General features: G+C 39.3%; 1 protein-coding gene and 1 long non-coding RNA gene across 4 annotated transcripts in view; one reads left to right on the top strand and one right to left on the bottom strand.

Moving 5' to 3' along the window:
- Positions 1–18,414, top strand: part of LOC138616265 (uncharacterized) — a 244,587-nt gene that overhangs the window by 69,471 nt on the left and 156,702 nt on the right. The gene's annotated exons all lie outside the window — the stretch shown is intronic.
- The window catches only part of slc6a2 (solute carrier family 6 member 2), a 28,353-nt gene continuing 17,930 nt past the window's right edge, over positions 7,992–18,414 (bottom strand). For all 3 annotated transcript variants that reach the window (XM_069690440.1, XM_069690439.1, XM_069690441.1), the window contains exons 8-15: positions 17,881–18,005; positions 17,556–17,668; positions 15,354–15,482; positions 14,500–14,599; positions 13,199–13,299; positions 11,586–11,753; positions 9,974–10,045; positions 7,992–9,628 (exon numbers count right to left, since the gene is read on the bottom strand). In XM_069690440.1, the coding sequence (XP_069546541.1) occupies positions 9,605–9,628; positions 9,974–10,045; positions 11,586–11,753; positions 13,199–13,299; positions 14,500–14,599; positions 15,354–15,482; positions 17,556–17,668; positions 17,881–18,005 (832 nt within the window). In that variant the 3' untranslated portion in view covers positions 7,992–9,604. The remainder of the gene's footprint in view (positions 9,629–9,973; positions 10,046–11,585; positions 11,754–13,198; positions 13,300–14,499; positions 14,600–15,353; positions 15,483–17,555; positions 17,669–17,880; positions 18,006–18,414) is intronic.

The raw sequence follows: 18,414 nt of genomic DNA, 5'->3' as shown, positions 1-18,414 counted from the left end.
TGTTGGATTGTAATAAAATCAACGATATCCCCTGTGGAAATGTCACGAAATACAGATATGTGTAATAATGAGTGGAAAGAGTTGGTTACTCTTTGTGTGTGCGCATACCAGTGTTTAAGTAATTTACCACTTTATGTTCTCAACAGTTATTTAATGGAGAATCTGTAGAGCAACACTGTGCCTATTTTTAAACAGGAACCATTTAGTAATCCTCCCAGAAGGATTTATATCAGATGTTTATGGCCTGCAATTGAGGTATGTGCACGCATGTGCCTGTGTGTGTACAGTATGTGCATGCTTTTGTTCTTTTAGAAGTATGCATGTAAGAATGCATGTTTTTCTTCCCCCACCTATAAATAAGAGGTTTTTCATAGGTTTGGTGAATGTTCATGAACTTAAAAGCTGATAGACTGAAACAGAAGTTAACACAATTTCCAAACCATTTTTAACAAAAATAAATGCTAGTTGGCAACATGAAACAAATAAGACTTTATTATCAAGTGACACAGTTGGGCTTTCTCTTGTAGTGCTCTCAAAACAATACTTGTAGTAACTGTGGGATGACACAAATCATAGGTAAATGTGTTTTAACGTGTCAAAGTTGTGTTGTTATCCTGTGGCATATTGTTCTGTTTTTACCTTGAGGTACACATTTTGTGTTTTATTAAACATGAACTCTATTATGCTTCAGTGTCTGGGTTAAGTTAATGACTCGATGTTAGAAATGCTTTCCAGGACTTCTGAGAAGTTGTGACCATATCTTATGTGGGAATCAGAATTTGGCATTTATTAGATTGATGTCTGCTTTTGCCTGGGAGACCAGAAACAGGCACTACTTTTTATGGAAACCTTTGCTACTGTGGATAAAACATCCCCACAAAGGTGGAGGAAAAGGTCACATAGGCTTTAGAGTTATGTCATTCTTGTGAAGACTATTTGACCTTAGTCCAGGCTCTCTGTGGTATTAACAGTTGTAGGGGCTGCCCATGACATAAACAGGAAATACATCATCCAGAGTGTGCCCATGGGAGAAGAGGAGTTTCCTGCCTGTTAAGAATGCTGGCCATCATGCTCTGGTTGCTGAATGTCCAAGTTAGCCATGTGGTTACAGACGACCAAGCGTTCAGAGACCATGATTGAAAACTGATTTTCTGCATTTGACCGATCACACACGTACGCACACACGCACACACACACGCACACACACACACACACACACTAGGAGGAGTGGGCAGCCTCAATTGCAGCAACTTTGTCGCGGGTACTGACAGGAATATTGTTATTACATACGTATTTGATGAAACCTCCCACCATGCAAAGCATAGTGATGGTGGGAGGAAACCATAGAAACCAACTCGGAGAACATACAAACTCCACACAGAAAGGATCATGAAGGTGCGAACATGGGACCTTGTTGCTGCGAGGCAACAGTGCTAACCACTGAGTCACTGTGCTGCCTAATTTTTCAATTAACTTTGGCATTCAGTAATGGAAAACACCAAATGGGGCATCACATCTATTCAAGTAAAAAAAACTGTTGCATGTTAAAATGCACGCAAATACACTGCTCAAAAAAAAATAAAGGGAACATTTAAACAACACAATGTAACTCCAAGTCAATCACACTTCTGGGAAATCAACCTGTCCAGTTAGGAAGCAACACTGATTGTGAATCAATTTCACCTGCTGTTGTGCAAATGGAACAGACAACAGGTGGAAATGAGGCAATTATCAAGACAACCCTATAAAGGAACGGTTCTGCAGGTCGTGACCGCAGACCATTTCTCTGTCCTCGTCCTTTCTGGATGATTTTTGGTCACTTTTGCATTTTGCCAGCGCCCTCACCACTAGAGGTAGCATGAGGTGGTGTCTGCAACCCACAGAAGCTGCTGAGGTAGTGCAGCTCATCCAGGATGGCACATCAATGCACGCTGTGGCAAGAAGGTTTGCTGTGTCTGTCAGCACAGTGTCAAGAGCATGGAGGAGATACCAGGAGACAGGCCAGTACACCAGGAGAAGTGGAGGGGGCCGTAGGAGGACAACAACCCAGCAGGACCGCTATCTGCTCCTTTGTGCAAGGAGGAACAGGAGGAGCACTGCCAGAGCCCTACAAAATGACCTCCAGCAGGCCACTGATGTGCATGTTTCTGCTCAAACTGTCAGAAACAAACTCCATGAGGGTGGTACGAGGGCCCGACGTCCACAAGTGGGGCCTGTGCTTACAGCCCAACACCGTGCAGGGCGATTGGCATTTGCCAGAGAACACCAAGATTGGCAGCTTCGCCATTGGCGCCCTGTGATCTTCACGGATGAGAGCAGGTTCACACTGAGCACATGTGACAGATGTAACAGAGTCTGGAGATGCTGTGGAGAACGTTCTGCTGCCTGCAACATCCTCCAGTGTGACCGGTTTGGTGGTGGGTCAGCGATGGTCTGGGGAGGCATTTCTTTGGAGGGCCGCACAGCCCTCCATGTGCTAGCCAGAGGTACCCTGACTGCCATTAGGTACCGGGATGAGATCCTCAGACCCATTGTAAGACCATATGCTGGTGCAGTGGGCCCTGGGTTCCTTCTGATGCATGACAATGCTGGGCCTCATGTGGCTGGAGTGTGTCAGCAGTTCCTGCATGATGAAGGCATCGATGCTATGGACCGGCCTGCCCGTTCCCCAGACCTGAATCCAATCCAGCACATCTGGGACATCGTGTCTCATTCCATCCACTGACGCCACGTCGCACCACAGACTGTCCAGGAGTTGACTGATGCTTTGATCCAGGTCTGGGAGGAGATCCCTCAGGAGAACATCCGTCGTCTCATCAGGAGCATGGCCAGGCGTTGTAGGGAGTGATACAGGCACGTGGAGGCCACACACACTACTGACCCTCATTTTAACTCGTCTTGAGGAATTTCCACAGAAGTTGGATCAGCCTGTGATCTGATTTTTCCACTTTTATTTTGAGTATGATTCTGAATCCAGACCTCCATGGGATAATGGTTTTGATTTCCATTGATCATTCTTATGTTATTTTGTTCTCAACACATTCCACTATGTAATGAATAAAAATTTTCAACTGGAATATTTCATTCATTGAGATCTAGGATGTGTTGTTTAAGTGTTCCCTTTAGTTTTTTGAGCTGTATATATTTCAAGTCTAGATAGGCAATATGGACACGTGTTCCCTGGTAAAACAGCATATATCAGAGAACTCTTTTTTATTAAATGAGAAATTCTTAAATTCAGGCTTTGCTCAGAATTACTGTATATCAAGTACAATATTTATAAGCAAAAGCAATATTGGAGTAAAACATTTTTTTCTTGCATAATTTATTATTTGCCATAAGGCATTATTTAATTCCAAATGAAGTGTACCCTTTAACTCCATCAATTATATATTTTTATTTTCCAGCGCACAAAAAAAAGCCACTTTGACATGATGCTATATACATCAGTAACTTTATCCACCACATGTGCTTAACCTTCATTTTGGGGAGCAGAGAGAATTTGCTGGGAGCCAAAACTAGCGAGTAGTGGTGGGGGAGCAATGATTTTGTTGCAGGCACGGTGGTGCAGTGGTTAGCAGTCACCTCACAGCAAAAAAGGTTCCGGGTTCGAATCCGGTCCTGGGCCTTTCTGTGCGGAGTTTGCATGTTCTCCCTGTGCTTGCGTGGGTTCTCTCCGGGTTCTCCGGCTTCCTCCCATCATCCAAAAACATGCACCTCAGGTCAGGTTACCTGGCGCCGCGCTAGTGGCAGCCTGCTGCAGCAGCTCCCCCCTGAGAGCCCCCCTGCTGTAGTGAAGAAATTTCCCCTCGGGGATTAATAAAGTGTATCAAATCAAAATCAAAATCAAATCAGAAACCTCTCTCTGCCCAATTACAGTTTAATGTGTTGTGTGGGGACACATTAGGGAGAACCCAATTGCCATCACACCACAGCGTTGCACCAAACGGTTTCCTCAGACATCTCAAGATATCACAGAAGAAGTCTGCATTAACAGTCTGACTCTTGGGGTAGAATTCACAGTGCAGAACCCAGCAAATGTGGAAGAAACCACAAACATGCTCTTGGATACGCGACTGACCTGACACACCTTCTTCGGTCTTGGACCGACCATGGTAATACCACTCAAAATAAAGCATGATCTCATGGGGCAAAGTGAGAATTAACACAGAAATTATCCATTTTATTTAGGTCTGAAATTCCGGCAAACTTGTGTCTGCACTAGTCATAACTACTACAGTTTACAAAAACTCTATAAGCATGAGAAATGTTCATCATGACTATAGCTACAGAAAGCATACAGTATAATAATCCTCAGTAATAATTTCCACATACATTTTCTTAAGTCTCCTTTTTTGAGGATTCTCTTCATGACATGTTCCTGGCAGCCACAACAGGATTTTAGTGCTCAGTTTTATAAAATATATTTCTGGCTATTGGATTGGGGGTACAGAACAAGTCGTCAGTCTAAAAGGTGCATTAAAAAATGGCACTCTTTTGCCCCTATCACATTAGTGCTGCACAGAACGGACAATTAAGAATCAGTCTATGTCGGTCTGGCTTGACTTTTATTGGTTAAACAAATTTGATGAAAGTTTGTGGGTTTGGCCTTTTTGCTGCATTAAGGTAGAACTGGGGGCATTGAGAAGCAGGAAAAAGATTAGATAAAATGGAAAAAGGAGTCTATTCAAAGTCAACTTTGAAACAACAGATCTAAAGCAGAGAGACTAAGAGATTATAAAGGTGTTTATTATCAAACTGGGTGGGTTTAAAGCAGAAAACTACTATCTTACCAATGATTTTTTTTATTTATTTCAAGTTTGCAAATATCTTGTCCCAAAAACCGCTCTATCCATCACATCCTGGAGAAATAATGCTATGTTTTCTGCATTTTTATGTTTTTTTGTTTAGCCTTGTCTGTTGCATTGAATTGACAGACACTTCTATGACCTTTCAGTAAAGTTTTATCATCAAAGCGATCAAGAACCTTTAAATTTTTATATGATACTTTGCAAAAACAAAATACATCCCAGTGTGAGCATGGAGGCAAATGTCCATCATTACATTACATTTAGCTGACGCTTTTATCCAAAGCGACCATCACAAAATACTTCATCTCTTCTGCAGAGTCAATGCAAACATTGTCACACCATAGAGCCCAGTTTTTCATATAAAAAAAAGACCTTAACTTAATAATCACACCATTGTTGTAATTATGTTTAAGAAGTAAGCCTTTCCTACATTTGGAAAATTCAATATTCCTTCGGTAAACTTTGGATTTATTTTATGCTTTGAAAGGGTAACTACACCCTCCAATTCTGTTAGAAAACTCTCCCAGCATATTTTGAAAAGTGGTCAACGTATGAAATACACCTCATAGTCTTTTCTTATTAGATCAGTAAGGGAGGAGATTACCATCATAGTGTTACAGTAAAAAACATGTATCTGAAATGAAGTCCAGGTGTGGCTGATCCATGCATATAGAGGGTTGTAGCAGACCTGAAACAATGAGAGAAGCAGGCTCGCTTCCAAAAAGACACCAGAGAGAAGTCAGTGGATGTCACAGTTTGATACTGAATCTCGGGTGTCCACCTTGAAACTTCTGTTATTGCCCTGATCTTCTGTTGGGTGGAGGATGTGTGTGAAGCATCACCATTGTAGAATTTGTAGCTTCTTTGCAGCAACATGCATGCTAAAAGTATTGTCTAGTGTCATGGCTCCAACTATGTGTTCCATCAGAATCAGCTTTATTGGCCAAGCATGGCCAAGAAATTTGACTGTTTTTTGTTTCTCTTAAAGGATTTACATAGACACAGTAATTATGGGTGGATCAAAAACTCCTCAGACTGCTCCTGTTGCGTGTGAACAGAGCACAACACCATTATGTGCATGGAGCAGGGGCAAGCTGTAACCTTTGAGAGTAAGTATTCCAAGTTACACAGCCACAGCTAAGTTGTTGAAAACATGCAAGTGGTTTGTTTTTAACGTGCGGTGAGTGAGTATGTTGTCATGTTGGAGTTCAGGTTGTTGGCACCAAATATTTCCCTCAGACGACTCGGAACATCACAACTGAATTTAATGTTCACACTCTGACCCTGAGGGACAAATTCACAGTGCACAACCTTGCGAATGTCAAAGAAAATCCACCTGGTTACCCTTCCTGACCTGACATGTCTTCTTCGGTCCTGGACAGTGACGTTCGGCCCCTCGTGAAATGACAATGCAACTCAAAACATGTTGCCCAGCTCAGTGCTTCATTACTGTAGATTTTCTGAAACATTCTCCATTGCCAATTTCCAGAGTTTGAGACAACATTTGATGTCCGTTCTCTGCTCACATCCATGGTGAAATAGCGAATGCGCACATACCACTGCCCACAGAAAGCTGTGTAACTCAGGTGCTGATTGAGATTAAGCGATGCAACTTGGAACATTCACTCAAGATATAAAGCTCTGTGCACATCACTGTGCTGGAGCATCCTTGCAAATTTTTTGATCGCCCCTTATACAGCCAAACAAAAACAAAGATTACAAAATTCAAGTCAAATCTTTTCTATAAACATATAGTAATAATGTAGCCCAATATCACATCCACATATTGGGGATATTAACTGCAACTCGACTAGTTTGGCGGACGCTCACAATCGCGAGGCATTAACTCTAATTTTTGAGTGTCATTTTCTCAAACTAACAACTAAGTCATCAGTGTTTACCTTATTTGTTCTTGCTTTTGTAGTGGGTTGTAGTGTTACACCTTTTCAGATAAAAAGACATTTGTGTGGATCTAGTCCAGCTACAGATTTTGGGATGCTTGTTAATCCACAATCCATGATTATCATTCTTCCACTGACAGCCCATCTTTAACGCTGAGGCACTTAGGTCTGTTCTGCATTTTCCTTTTTTAACTTATCTCTGTCTTTTTTGTCTTTTCCATTGGTCTTGCCAATTAAAGTCTTAAGTGTTGTTAGATCTTGGCCAAGACCACCGTGTTCTTTTTTTAAAATTGTTTTTAGCCCGTCCTGCCCTCTGCTCCTCTGATCTTGTCTTGCAGATAAAAGCAGCTTACAATAAATGGCAGTGGCATTATTAGGTAAAAGGTTTCACTTGAATATATTTTAGATATCTAAAATGGACTGCCGTGTGTGATATTTGTATTGTGACAATTATGCTGTAGTTTTGCTTGTCAGTTTATTTTAAGAGATTTTAATTGGCTTGAATAGATTCACATTCAGTAAGGTGTCGGTGATGTCTATCAAACTGCCATACGCAATGTCCACAGTGAACCATACATTATACACACTCCTGTAGGATTCTGGCAAGCGCAGCTGAGCTGTACAAAAAGTAGGAGAGGTTGACTTGAAAACTCCACTTGTGGCAGCCGTTTACTGAATAAAAACTCAAGCTGTCTTCCTGATACTTGTTTCACCAAAGCCTCCAAAGCTGTCTATAATTTCTGACACACAACAGACCCACAGCTGTGGATCCAGTCACATGTGATCACTGCTTCACCACACTGCTTTCCCCAGGGGTGACTTCAGATGGACTTATGGCACTAAAATGCCCCAAAATTGAATTGCATGGTGTGTCACTTCAGTCAAATAATGCTGCAATGAGGTTAGGTCAGAAGATATGTTAAGCATATTTATTCGTAGGTAATGTCTGCATGCACAGTTTTTGGGTTACTATAACAACTCACTGTATACGCAGCATATCTACAGTATTTCTTAATTATGAAGTAATGAACATAGAAACCCGGCAAGTTTGCATTCAGAAAATAATGAATATTAAGTAGCTTTGTAAGCAAAGTTCCAAAGAATGGACACTGAAGACCCATGGCAGTGGAAAGGCACAGTGGGCTGCTTTGAGAAGTCCCTCAGTCAGCAGTGAAACTAAAGGTAGTTAAGTTTCTGTAGCTGCAAAGGAAGAGGGATCCATACGTGGAAGTCTCTCAGAACACACTAAATTAAATTAGAGAACAAAACATTGTTTTCTAGTGTGTGTAGAAGAAATTCTTTATTTTCATTGTGTAATAGATACTTGTCACTCACGTTCAAACAGGACATTGGTTTTGTACACAGTATTTCTGTAAACATAGTCCAGGAAAGCCAGGATGTGTTTGCCCACATTCATATGTGACAAAGTCGCCTGGGGTTACACTGAAGAATATATTTATTTTTTCTAAGTAGTTCCTCTTAGCTATACATCAAACACCATGTTAGGACTATGGACAGTTACGTTTAAAATACTTTACATTCACGTTTTGCTATAAACAATTTGATAAATACAAGATTAGATATAACAAAAGAATATATTTCTATATTTTAATATCTTCATATATATTCCACATATATTTGTTTTTTTCTTTGTGGCTTTATTCCTTTCAGTAAGGGTGTTCTGTTATGATTCAAGGCTCAACTTCATTCTAATAAATAATAAAGAGAAACAAGATAATAATATCACTCCTCAAGGAACATGTCGGCACTTCTATCGTGATGGAAAAAGAAGAACACCACAAGGTATGTTTCAAAATAAAAATGTCAGACTTGTTGTTATGCAGTTAACATAATAGTTAATATGCAGTACAGTAAAAGAGGCATTTGGCAGTTGTAAGTCTGCCATGTACTGCACACTAACAGCTTACTGTATGGTTGGCAACAAAATCCCAATACACACACACACACACACACACACTCTTTCGCTGTCTCTTCGGAGGAAAAGCCACATATATTCCTATAAACTGAACAGACAGAAATTTGAAAAGTTAAAGTCACACTACAATAATACAAAACTATGTATAACAGTTACGCCATTTGTTTTGGTGTTTTTTATAATTTTATTTTTTTCCCCTGCACCTCATGTATGCAGCCAGGCACTGACCAGGTTCTACTTTTGTCTTTCTTTGAGATTGAGGCTTGGTTGTGTGTCTGGCTTTTCAAAGCATATGAGTTCAATGAAGCCTGCCAGAGTTCTTTTAAAGCTTTGGAGTGATGCATGCATTTATTCCCTTTTCTGGAACGCACTGTGACACAAAAGCAATATATATGACCTGTTTTTTGTTGTTGTTGTTTTCTTTGCTTAAGGACCTTAACCTTGATGCACTGTTGACCTCCAGCTTTTTGACTTTGGTGTCAAAGGACTGGGTCAAAACCAAGAGATTGCCATCCACAAACTGGTTTGATTTTAGTGGGTTCCTGAGTCAACACAGTTTATTTTATTTCATGTAATTGTATTTACTGTAAGAAACATGAAGTGTCTTGCTTGATAAGGCACTGACACAGATAAGCCACAATTGATTAAAAAAGTATATAAAAATCATAATGATATCCATGGGGAGAAAACTTGTAAATGTTTGCCATGGGATGCCCCTCCCTTATGAGTTGAAGCTATAGGATGGTTTCAGAACGTTACCAGGCATAACTCTGAAATCAAAGCGCTTGAAGCCACTCTTGACAACAAAGGCCTTGGGTGATAAATGCACAGGGAGAAGAGGGAGGCTGCTGAGAGGTTGGAGTCTGTTGCTCTCCTTGTCTGTCCGACCACTGGTGGCACACAGTAGCTCCAACCACAGAAGTCAGGATGGATGAAGGGATTCTGGGTATTCGGGATCAGATGGCCAACCAGTGCTTTAGCTGCAGAATAAAATATAGTCTTATTTGTTTTGTCACCTTATGGAACACATTTTATCCCATTTTAACGGCCTTGGTTGATATATCTTGTTGCTATTCTTGTTGTTAAGAATACTTGATCATATTCACATCTGCTGTTTGTATAATCCAACTTTTAAAAGGCTCATACTGAACAATATTATAGCATCTTTACAAATAGGCAGTGCACAAGTTATTTCACAAATGATTACAAGTTTTGAAATACAAATTAATTGCTGCCATTTAGGGGAAAAAAAGTCAGCCTGATTTTTATTTTATTTTTTAGTTCAGGTTAATTCGGTCAGAAAAAGTTTAAAATGTTGACCTTACTTTGAACTGCCGTATATTTCCTTCAGCCACCAAATGATGTTCATGTTCTGGAGTGATGCAGTAGGCTATTCTCTGCAACAACAAAAAAGAAATTACAGCATATCATTCTCACTTTTTACACAAGAGATGTATCATCTGCAGAGCATACATACCACCCCTGGCCCTTTAATATACTGCAATTTTGTCATATCCGCATATGTTTCCAGGAGTCAAATAGTCCTGATAATACTTGAGTATTAAGAGGGAATGCGATCAAATTTGACATGAGACATTAAGGGCTCTATCTTACACCTGGCGCAAAGTGCCATCAAGCACATAGCCAAGTGTCTTTGCTAGTTTCAGATCTGAGGATTTGTCATTTTTCCATTCAGCGCCCACTTTGTTTAAATCGCAAATGTCCATCTGAGCACCAATGCGTCTGTTGTTTTTTTTAAATAATGTGGTCAGAAACTGTTGGTGCATTGCTAATTTGGGTCAGGAGAAAGCAACTGCATGAGCAACAAAAACCTAGTCTTACGTCAGTGGTGCAGTATTTTACTGTTATGGTGATTTCATTATTAAGACAGTAATATTCAACTACATAGGCAGGTGTGCAACGTGTATATGCTCAGCTTGTTGTACAAACAGGGAAAAGCAGCAGCACACACAAACAATTCAAAAGGTTAAAGGTAAAAAATGTGAAAGGCTATTGTGTCCATCAGGAAGAAAAAGCGGATCGGCTTCCTCTGCAGATAAGAGAGTTCGTTCCTCCTACTTTAAAATTCTGTTGTTATAAGAGCATTCCAGAAAGGTGAAAGCAACCTCAGGAGAATGCAAGATGACAGTCTGATTGGTATATTTCATGTTGCGCCCAAAACAAGCCTATGATTTATTAAGTTGCCACCCCCCTGAACTATGTGCCTTACTTTTCATTCAGATTATCCACCAATAAACTAGCAAATGTGGATTTTGATTGATAAAATTAGCCCTTAGACATGTGTTTGAAGTCTTTTTCTGGAACTTCAGAAATGATGATTCAGATTATCATGAAGATGCCACAGCCTAAACTCAATCGGCAGTGACAGAGGTTCTGAGGAAGAACATGTGTCCTGAGAACCTGAGAGAAATCTTCAACCCTGCTTATCAACGGGAAATACCAGTTAGATGTGGGGATTGTTGCCGTAGATTGAAGCTGACACTGGTTGACTGCTGAGGGATGAAAACAGCTCTAATGCTTTGATGATTGCCATCACAAACTATAAATGCTTTGAAGCAATCCTTTCATCTAACAGTGTTCTCAAAGTTCCAGTGTCATCATCTTTTCCGAAATCAGATGATTGTTTTTCAGTTTTGTTTGAAAAAGATAACACACTGCATGCCCTGCAGCAGCAATCACATCAGTGAGTACATGTGGCTACTGTTATACAATGCCCATTTACACTGAGATCCTATTTTATTTCCAGCATATATGTTAGTCGAAAGTTCTTGTGCCAGTCAAAACTGTGTTTACCATCGTCTCTCCTCTTTACTGATTATCTGCCAAAAAGTCTGTGTATGATTATTCAGAATATCTACCAAATAAGCCGCTTCTTTACTTTTTCACAGTCTGTGACGAACGTGTTTTGATACACACCTCTTTGAATGTTCCTGGTACACTTAAGAATTTATATATGGCGTAAAAGGGGACAAACAGCATGGAGGACATGGCCACGCCCCAGCCGACCACGTTGGCCCAGTAAGGGAAGACGTATTCATCATACTTCAGGCCTGACGATGTCAAAGTACTGGCTACTACCACAAACTATGAAAGAGAGAAGAAAAACGAGAAATAATCACATTAGAAGCGTTAGATCTGTTTGTTATGTTTGAACTCTGAAATAAAAGGGACTGGCAGAAAATGTCAAAGACAGAAAAAGAGGCACTGAAAGAGACAGGAAATATAAAAACAAAGTGACTTAACATGACAGAGGTCAATCACAAAACATTTTATCATAGCAGATGCCCCTTATTAAAAACCCATTCGTAATTCCTCTAATATTGTATTTTAGTGTTACCCACTTAGGTATTATATCAACATTACTGCTGATTATTTATATATATATAAAAAACTTTGTGTAAACATTTTGAGAAAGCACCAAAAGTCATCTTTACATCATCATTACAACATTGAGATAGTTTATTGGTGTCGTCGTATGTTTATTCTTGCTCATGAAAATGTGGAGTTCAGATTTGAACTGTCAGTTCACTCAGACCTCTTTTGATAGTAAGTACCAGAGCTTGCACTCATTACTTATGTTTATTTCCAGTCGATCACAAAATTGAGCACAAATATGTTCACATAGCACCGCTTCAAGTGCACATGGAAACTTGGCACTCTAGGTGTTTTCATTAATAGAAATGCAGCATTCACAGAGGCTAGGACAAGAGATTGGATGAAGTGGAGTATAATTGGTTGGGTGTGGTGTTATCTGTGATGGAAATACGTATGAGAAAGAACACATGTTCAATAAAGGTTACAATTTTTAGTAAGGTTTTGTATTCTTTTGGAGTACAAAGGCTTGTCATTGAGGCAGTAACCTATTACATACCAAAATAAATCTACAGTACATTATTTTTGCGATAACACATTCTCCTTATTCCGGCAACCTTCCACTGTTGTCCAGAGGAGGATGTATTAAAGGAAGCACATGGCTGTCTACACCCTCCCCTGAATAACAGTGGACATAACCATGTGCTTCCTCAAATGCACGTGGATTCGCACACTACTCAATCAAATGCCAGTGAGGAACTGGCCAGGAGGGGCACCAAGGTTTAAACTATCCTCCCTTATCTTCCCCTCCCTCCAGGTACAAGCCAGAGGAATGACTGTGATGATTGAATCTGGGTCTCTGGGGTGGTGGGTGAGTGCTTTTCCCTGTGTGCAGCTTATTGCATTACTTTAATTTACTTTAGCTGTTGGTTCTCATAGGAATGCAATTAATAAATCTTCTCATTAAGCTAACCAGCACTAAATCATTGAGACCGAAACTAACATCTACTGCATGAATGAGCAATTCATTTATTTTTCTTGCAAGCATTCAGAATGCTATGTACTGTAATGCACCAATCAGTAAACTAGTTTAGTTTTCACTTCTTTTTAAAATTTGGATAGACTTATCTGTCGAGTTTGTGTTTTGGTCTAGATCCGATGTCATCCCTTCCCATGAATACCAGCTCTACATGCAGCAGCTTCATTTCATTTCTCACCAGCAGAAAAGCTGGGCTGACAAATTTCCAGCACAGCCTCCAGTAGAGTCCTGGCTTAAAGCCCATCATTCGCTCGATATCTTCGCTGAAGCGGTCTACACCTGGAGAGAGCATGAGAAGTTGAACAGCAATGGTTACTGCTGGGAGTAAAGTCATACACATTCAATTGTAAAACCGTGTAAAAGCACTTTGAGACCATAAGGTGATAAAGCGCAATACAAGTGCAGATCATTTACTATTTAAATCAGTGGAGGCAGCAGCTAGTTCTTTGTCCCAATGCAGTCTCATTGGACAATAAGTGGGAAAGCAACACATGATGGTCTGCACCCTCATAGTCCACTGATACCTTTCGGGTCTGATGTGTGCTGACCTTTACATAATACATCATGTGCCTTTGACTTAATTAAAGAAATAATTACATTATGGTACAAATCTCAACTTGTCATGCATTTAGAGAGGGAGAGTGTTTTCTGTCTGTTTTTCTTTACCTAAAATTAACAGATGTCCTCTAAATGCCCTATTTAGAAGCTGTCATTAGACACTACAATTTATGGATGTTCCCTCATGCCTTAAACGCTAGATACTAGCTTGCTGGCTGCAAATAGAGGAGAATCCAGTTACTGAAGCGCACACAGCTCAGACAGGTGTGACGCTGAAAGTTTGTATGAAAAGAGTGAAGTAAGGCGTTCTAATGTAAGATTTAGTGACGTCACTTGAAAGTGATTTTATCTACATAGGCGGGCCACCCAAATAGAGCCTACTTATGGTAAATGTTATGGCTCACTGAAACTGATGAGATTGACCCCTGTGTAAAGGGAGAAAAAGTTATGCATTTTAAAACAAAAACATGCTAGTGTGGAGGAAGTTTAGGTATTGAAATTTGGCACCGCATTACAAGCTATTTTAAGATACTAGATAGGACCGAAGCAATACGTTCTGTGCCATCAAAGTTCGGTATTCAACCCTAAACACCAATCACTAAACCACATTTTCTGATTGTGGTGTTCGTAGTTCTTGCCCTGCTGGTCCTTAAAAAGGTCTTTTATTAACATGAACTGCTGTCTCTTTTTTTTTCCTTTTCACTGTTTACATTTTTGTAACTAATGATTCTTCTGTCTCATTATAGCTACATTTTCAGGTCACATTTATTCCTTTTCATGGAGTCATGGCAAAAGAGTGACAATAGGCGAGTAGCTAAGATATTGCAGTTCTATCGTGCTAATTGCCATTTTCCAATGTCATTTCAAAACTGACTAATGTTGCTCATGAGAATATGTGGTGGAATACATGTCATTTCTTACCATAAAACCATGACACTCCAATGGCCTCGATCAGCACAGCAAATAGTATAGAAGTCCCTGCTGCATACTTATCTAACAAGGTCAGCACGTAGATCCCACCCTACAGAAGAGGAAAGAAACACAACAGGGTGCGTTAGTCTTTCAACGTAATCGGACCCTTGTGTGCGGTCAGTCAGCAAGGGTCTGTCAAACCTGATACATTGGACTATACAGTATGTGCTCAATTTTCACTTGTAGGTGAGTTAAAGCCTAATTTTTGGAGTTGACATCTCAACATAGACAGGCTGCACACATTGGTGATTCAGATTGCTTTTAAGGTTTTGCATAACGAACCTTTGATTTGTATCTACGATGCTACAGTCTGTATTTTGTGTGAGGGAACCAGCATTCGAAAGGCATCGTTCACTTTCTCAGTAATTGTATTCACTTGATTCAGGGACGAAACCATGTGAATCACGGAGATAATACCTTTCTGTCTCCAAAGTCTGTATTTCTCTCATCAGTGAACATTTTTGCTTGGTGCTAATGCCATGTGAGTGAATAGAAGCAACAGAGAAATGTTGGCTTCCTGTTTAAAGCTTTAATTGAATTCAAATTTCTTATCAGAGTTTGGTGCGCCAGCTCTTTCAATCATTTCTTTGACTGAGTTCTGTTACTTTTTAAAGCAATTTTTCTGTGACGACAAAACATCATGACGCCTAGACACATGCAGTTTAAACCTTATTCTCATGCCTTAACACTGCCGAACTTCACGAAATGATTATATATAAAGAAATATTTTCCAGCTTATATAAATATAATAAGTTAAATAAATGAATAAACATTCAAGGAGCACTATAAAACTTGATACTCACATTAGTAATGCAGAACAGGGCAACGAGGAAGGTCCCAAAAGCTGTGGCGAAGGTGAAGAGCTTTCTGTTTCTCTTGAGGATCTTAAAGTCATCTGTCAGGCCTGTGATCACTGCCTCCATGCCGCCCATCTGAGGGACACAAACAGAGACACCACACTCCGAAATCACTCCCAGCTAGAAGGCTTCTTTAGTGGGTTTAACCAGGGGAGATCCCTTCACAGCTTACACCAGGCATCTTTGTGATATTTTGTGCCCTATTTTTGAAGTATTTTAAACTGAACATTGATAGTCATAACTTCATAATACCGTGTTATTTATTTGTCAACAATTAGGGAAAAACACAGTATGGAAAATCACTCATTTAATAACAATCAACAGTTCAGATGTATCTGTTGAAAGGCATGTCTATAACATGTTCCATCACTTTACACAATGTTGTGTGTACTTTAACAGTTAATGGAAATATGAAATATCATCTTTTGATGTACAACAATATGGTATTATGTACCATCATGTTTTTAACTCAAATTGGCATGATTATATGTAACTTTTTAAAATGGTATACGTAGCAATAGCCAACAAAATAGAAAGGTGTTTGTTTTTTATATGTGTCCGTTAATAAGGGTTAATATGTATTGTCATATATTTTGAATAATTGAATATCATGTGAAATGTTTCTTCTACAACAGGTCTTCAAATTTGTCTTTGGTCCCATCTTAGCAAAACAAAAAAGTACAGGCCGAAAAACAAGTTGGGATAAAATACACACCCAATACATTACAGTATATAAACCAATACTTTTATAGTAGTCCTAATCTGATCCAGCTGATAAATGATTGAACGGATGAGTTAATGGCTTGGAGACATTTAACTAGCTGTTTATTTAGCACCTCAGAGAATCGCTGGGCACGTTTTTTTAAATTGCTGCTGGCTTTTGGAGATGTTTTTATTGCCGCAGACCAATTATTCACTTTAACACTGACCATAATGAATAATAATTTACCTTATATTACTGTATGTTTTATAATTGGACTTCTAATGAAAATTATGTTCCAACAAAAGTCAGGTTTAATGGGAAACCTCGATGTTATTCATTATGTCTTTACTTTACCCGAGGGGGATCTCAGCATTCGGTGTCTGCTCGGTTCTGTCTTCTGTTCAGTAAAGGTGGTGCTGTTTTTCTAGGCTATGGATCAAAAGGTAAATGGAGTGCCCTTACAAAGTGCATTTTTAACCTAGTTGTTCTCAATATGCTTCACAATTTTTGCCACTCATTCACCCATGTGCAAATGCACTAACACCTCGCCTGCCCTCGGGAAGATCTTGGGGAAGAACACTTCAGCATGGGGATTTTGGAAGTAAACTGGAAGAACCAGGGATCTGCCAGCCTTGCAATTAGGGGAAAACTTGCTCTATCTCACAAAAAAATAGACCAAGCTCTCTCTCTCTCTCTCTCTCTCTCTCTCTCTCTCTCTCTCTCTCTCTCTCTCTCTCTCTCTCTCTCTCTCTCTCTCTGTGTGTGTGTATATATATATATCAAATATAAAACAATATCTTAGCTACTACTACTACTCGTTCAAACTATCATGGAGGAAGCAGCGGAGACAGAAGTTCTAGTGAGTGCAGCTTGCAATGTTTGAGAATGATTAAATATTTGTACGTAACATGGCTAGAAATCTAATATAATAGAAAGCTTGCTGATAAATGTGACTGGAAACATAATTGTGTTCAGTTTTTGGAAACAGCCACAGAGTGAATCAGCAGTAGCAACATCATCATCACCACCATCTGACTGAACGTCAGACAAGCTGAGCTCAAAAGAAGTGTTACTAAATGTCATTTTTAGCAAATAATACCAAGTAGTCTGTTTAATTATAAGTTGTGTACAATATGATACAGTTATAAGATGCTTGTATTAAACAGTTTCTTAAGTAATGACTTTTTAAACACAATTAGTTTAACCAGTTTCAGGGATGGAAAAAAGAAACCACATATACATATATATAATATATATATATATATATATATATACATATATAATTATATATGTATATATATATATATATACATATATATACATACATACGCACATATGCGCGCACACACACACACATATATATATATACACACACATACACACATACACATACTAAGGAGAGCTAAACTTCAAGTCAGAAGGTCGTAGTGGTCTTTGGTACTCACCGAGCTGTCGATGCCCAAAGTCAGCAACATGATAAAGAACACAATGGCCCAGAATGTTGAGCCAGGTAGTGTAGAGATTGCCTCAGGGTAGATGATAAATACTAAACCGGCCCCTATAAATACAAAAATATTGTGAATTTTATAGACAGTGCAAATTTTGCATGTATGATCAAATGTTGTATCATTAAATTTAATCGAGCAAGTGAGAAACCGATCCAAAATAAATATGTATACAGCAATATATGGTCTTTAGCTGGTCCCTGATGGTGTAGTGTAGATTGTTTGTAATATTGTTTGTGTTTTAATGTGGATGAGCAGAACTTACCCTCTGTTGCCACGTCTTCTATTTTCACCCCATGTTTGTCAGCCATGTATCCAAGTACAGAAAAGATGGCAAACCCTGAGAAGAAACTGGTAACGCAGTTCACAGTGCTGGTCAAGAGAGCATCCCTGTATTAAAAAAACACACAACAACAAAACGGCAATTAAAAAGGAAGTTAAATATCTGTATTTTTTTTAAGGTCCTCATCTTTGACGGGGCTGACTTGAGCTGTAGTTTGTTTTAGGATTGATAAATAGGCACAAACAAAAATTTGTGAAGGGAAACTGAGTCACCATCATTCTTCGTTAGTATTTGTGGAACAAACACTGAAAGAATCACTGCTGCTTATTGTAATAGGTCACATAAGTAAAGTTAAAATGGAGCCTTGTGCCACTTGATCTTTCAAGTGCTTCGTGGGTTGATCTTCAGCAAACACGCTTAAGAAAGGATATTAAGATTAAGGAGAGGGTTTTGTTCTCTGCTCCTGGTCCGGGGTTTGATTCGATAATTAGTGTGCTGTTCTGTGGCTGCTAATCT

This window comes from Brachyistius frenatus, unplaced genomic scaffold (genome assembly GCF_029030835.1).
Source record: "Brachyistius frenatus isolate BFR_SWC_R1_liver_20210118 unplaced genomic scaffold, ASM2903083v1 Contig_9, whole genome shotgun sequence".
Classification (NCBI taxonomy): Eukaryota; Metazoa; Chordata; class Actinopteri; family Embiotocidae; genus Brachyistius; species Brachyistius frenatus.
This window is presented reverse-complemented; position numbering and strand designations above follow the sequence as displayed.